Here is a 2,326-nt window from a genome sequence, read left to right as displayed (position 1 = left end):
ACACACACACACACACACACACACACACACACACACACACACACACACACACACACACACACACACACACACCTCGCTGGTTCGTTCTCATCCTTCTCTGACTTTGTCATAGCTATCTTTGCTACATCAGGAACTAGATGAAAGCTGAAACTTGTATTGTGATGCACAATCAAATCCTGGTGGACACATAAACACACACACACACAAACACACATTTGCTCTGAGCCACAGGAGTGGAGGAAGAGGGTTTATTTCAGCCCAGACGCCCCACCACAAACATCCTTCCTGCCAGCTTAGGTGGGTTTTTAAGTGTGTGCAGGCACGCGCACACACACGCAAACGCGCACATGCACACACGCGCACACATACTTCATGACTCAAATGCAGGGAACAGTTAAGGTCAAGACCAAGCAACGGTCATTCACATATGATATATTGCAAATGAAAATGCAAAACAGCAAAACAAAGTAAAGTGCTGTGTCACAGTTTTATAAACCAGTGGACGTGCTCTGCTATCTAATAAGCCTTCAAACTCATGAATCCATTGCAAAAACTGGCCTTTCCAGAGCATACTTTCAACACTCCCCACCACTGCAGACCCATGAATTATCTCAACTTTGGGCTATTTTCAGTCTGAACACCTGGTGAGGCTCCCTCCCTGTCAGGAGGCTCAGAATAAGTTGGATGGTATCAATACTAATAATCTGGAAGGGAGGCCTGTGATTCAACGCGAACATACAGTACGCATGACTCTGCTCTTCATTTACTGTAAGCGGTAAATCTATTTAGGACTCTGTACAAGTCAGACAAAGAGCCTTCAAAAGACGCCAGCATCCTCACTCTGAAGGTCACTCTTGGTTTACCTGGAATACTATTTTGGTCTCTACCCCACCCTCACTTTAAGTTTTTCTTCCTGTTGTGGCGCTAATGCTGAATGTAGTCATTGTTGTCTTTGAAAAGCCAGAGCCCACAGCCTTCGTGCGTCCATGTCTGATGCAATTACAGATTCAAAAATGCTCCTAAAACGCTCCTGACCTTTCCAACACAGAAACATCTGTGTCCTGACCTGTGTGTGTGAGTGTGTGTGTGTGTGTGTGTGTGTGTGTGTGTGTGTGTGTGTGTGTGTACCTCTCTTGCAGTTGCTGGTCACTGAACTCCAGTTGTTCCTTTAGTGTCTGGTATCTGTCCCACCTCAGGAGCCTGGTCCCATCGTACAGATCCAGCTCCCTGTCGTGGAGCAACCTGGGATACAAAACACAGTGGAATAAGCTGAGAAATGTGTGTGTGTGTATCTGCATTTGTTATTTACAGCACCAAATTCCTTCACATTCAAATATTTTAAAGCTGAATAGAATCAAGCAGAGCAGCAGTGAAGAACTACAAAAAGACGTCACAGGATACAGAGGATATTACAAGCAATAATATCTTAGCATTCAAAAAGATAACACAGTGAGTAAAAAGAGTAAATTGTATATTTTTAGCAAACTAAAGTACCTAGACAGAACAGCCAGGGTTCCCAGGTTGACCCTGTGTATACCGTCCAGAAGCAGCAGCTTGCCCTCAATGGCAGTGGTGACCAGTGGGGACGGCCTCCACGCCGTGTCTCCATTGGGCAGAGTGTACCTCTGCTGGAGAAGATCCCTGGCTGTCATGTCCTGGAAGTGGGGGGGAGGAAGGAAACGGCAACGAGGAAATGAGAAGTTAAGGGCGGTGAAGGGAGTGAGAGCAACGTTGGAAGCGGGTCAGTGTGCTAGTGCGTTCACTATCACACATTGAATAAAGCGAGCCGAGGTTTGATGATCTGGCCCTGCTGCTAAATCGGACGTCGATACTTTACAAAGTACATAAGTATTGCTACTTTTAAGCAGGTTAAGTTAGAAGTTGAACTACTTCTTAGTGAATAGTGAGTGTTATGAATAACCAGTAATGAGAGGACTATAACTGGGCTCTCATCCACCTTTTCCATTCAAGCTGGTTTTTCTTTAATTGTTTTTTTAAATAACAAAATAATATATTTATATTCCACTCAAGCCTTATGTGTCACTTTGTTTTTTTTAACATAAATGGGATTTTCAGAGCTGGCGAGATGAATTGCCCGGCAAAGGATTCCACAATTCCCGCAGCACACATGGCCCCTGACCTCATCCGGCTAAAAATAGCTGCAGCATGATTCATTAAAACATAAGTCTTCAGCACACGCGTTTCCTGCACAATCACCACCTGGATGACTACATTCCTCACAATCACAGAAACATGAGCACACACACACATACACATAACGGGAAGTTTTCAAAAGCTTTGACATACATACATACATACATACTGT

At 44.3% G+C, this 2,326-nt stretch overlaps 1 protein-coding gene across 1 annotated transcript in view; it reads right to left on the bottom strand.

Annotated features, from left to right (window-relative positions):
* vwa8 (von Willebrand factor A domain containing 8) overlaps positions 1–2,326 on the bottom strand; it is a 50,411-nt gene that overhangs the window by 35,455 nt on the left and 12,630 nt on the right. Inside the window, exons 13-14 of the mRNA XM_031873296.1 lie at positions 1,495–1,655; positions 1,129–1,242 (exon numbers count right to left, since the gene is read on the bottom strand). Of these exons, the coding sequence (XP_031729156.1) occupies positions 1,129–1,242; positions 1,495–1,655 (275 nt within the window). The remainder of the gene's footprint in view (positions 1–1,128; positions 1,243–1,494; positions 1,656–2,326) is intronic.

The sequence above is a fragment of the Anarrhichthys ocellatus genome, unplaced genomic scaffold, assembly GCF_004355925.1.
Source record: "Anarrhichthys ocellatus isolate YVR2014 unplaced genomic scaffold, GSC_Weel_1.0 scaffold71, whole genome shotgun sequence".
NCBI classification, from domain to species: domain Eukaryota; kingdom Metazoa; phylum Chordata; class Actinopteri; order Perciformes; family Anarhichadidae; genus Anarrhichthys; species Anarrhichthys ocellatus.
The sequence above is the reverse complement of the archived record's forward strand: the minus strand, read 5'-3'. Positions and strand labels throughout refer to the sequence as shown.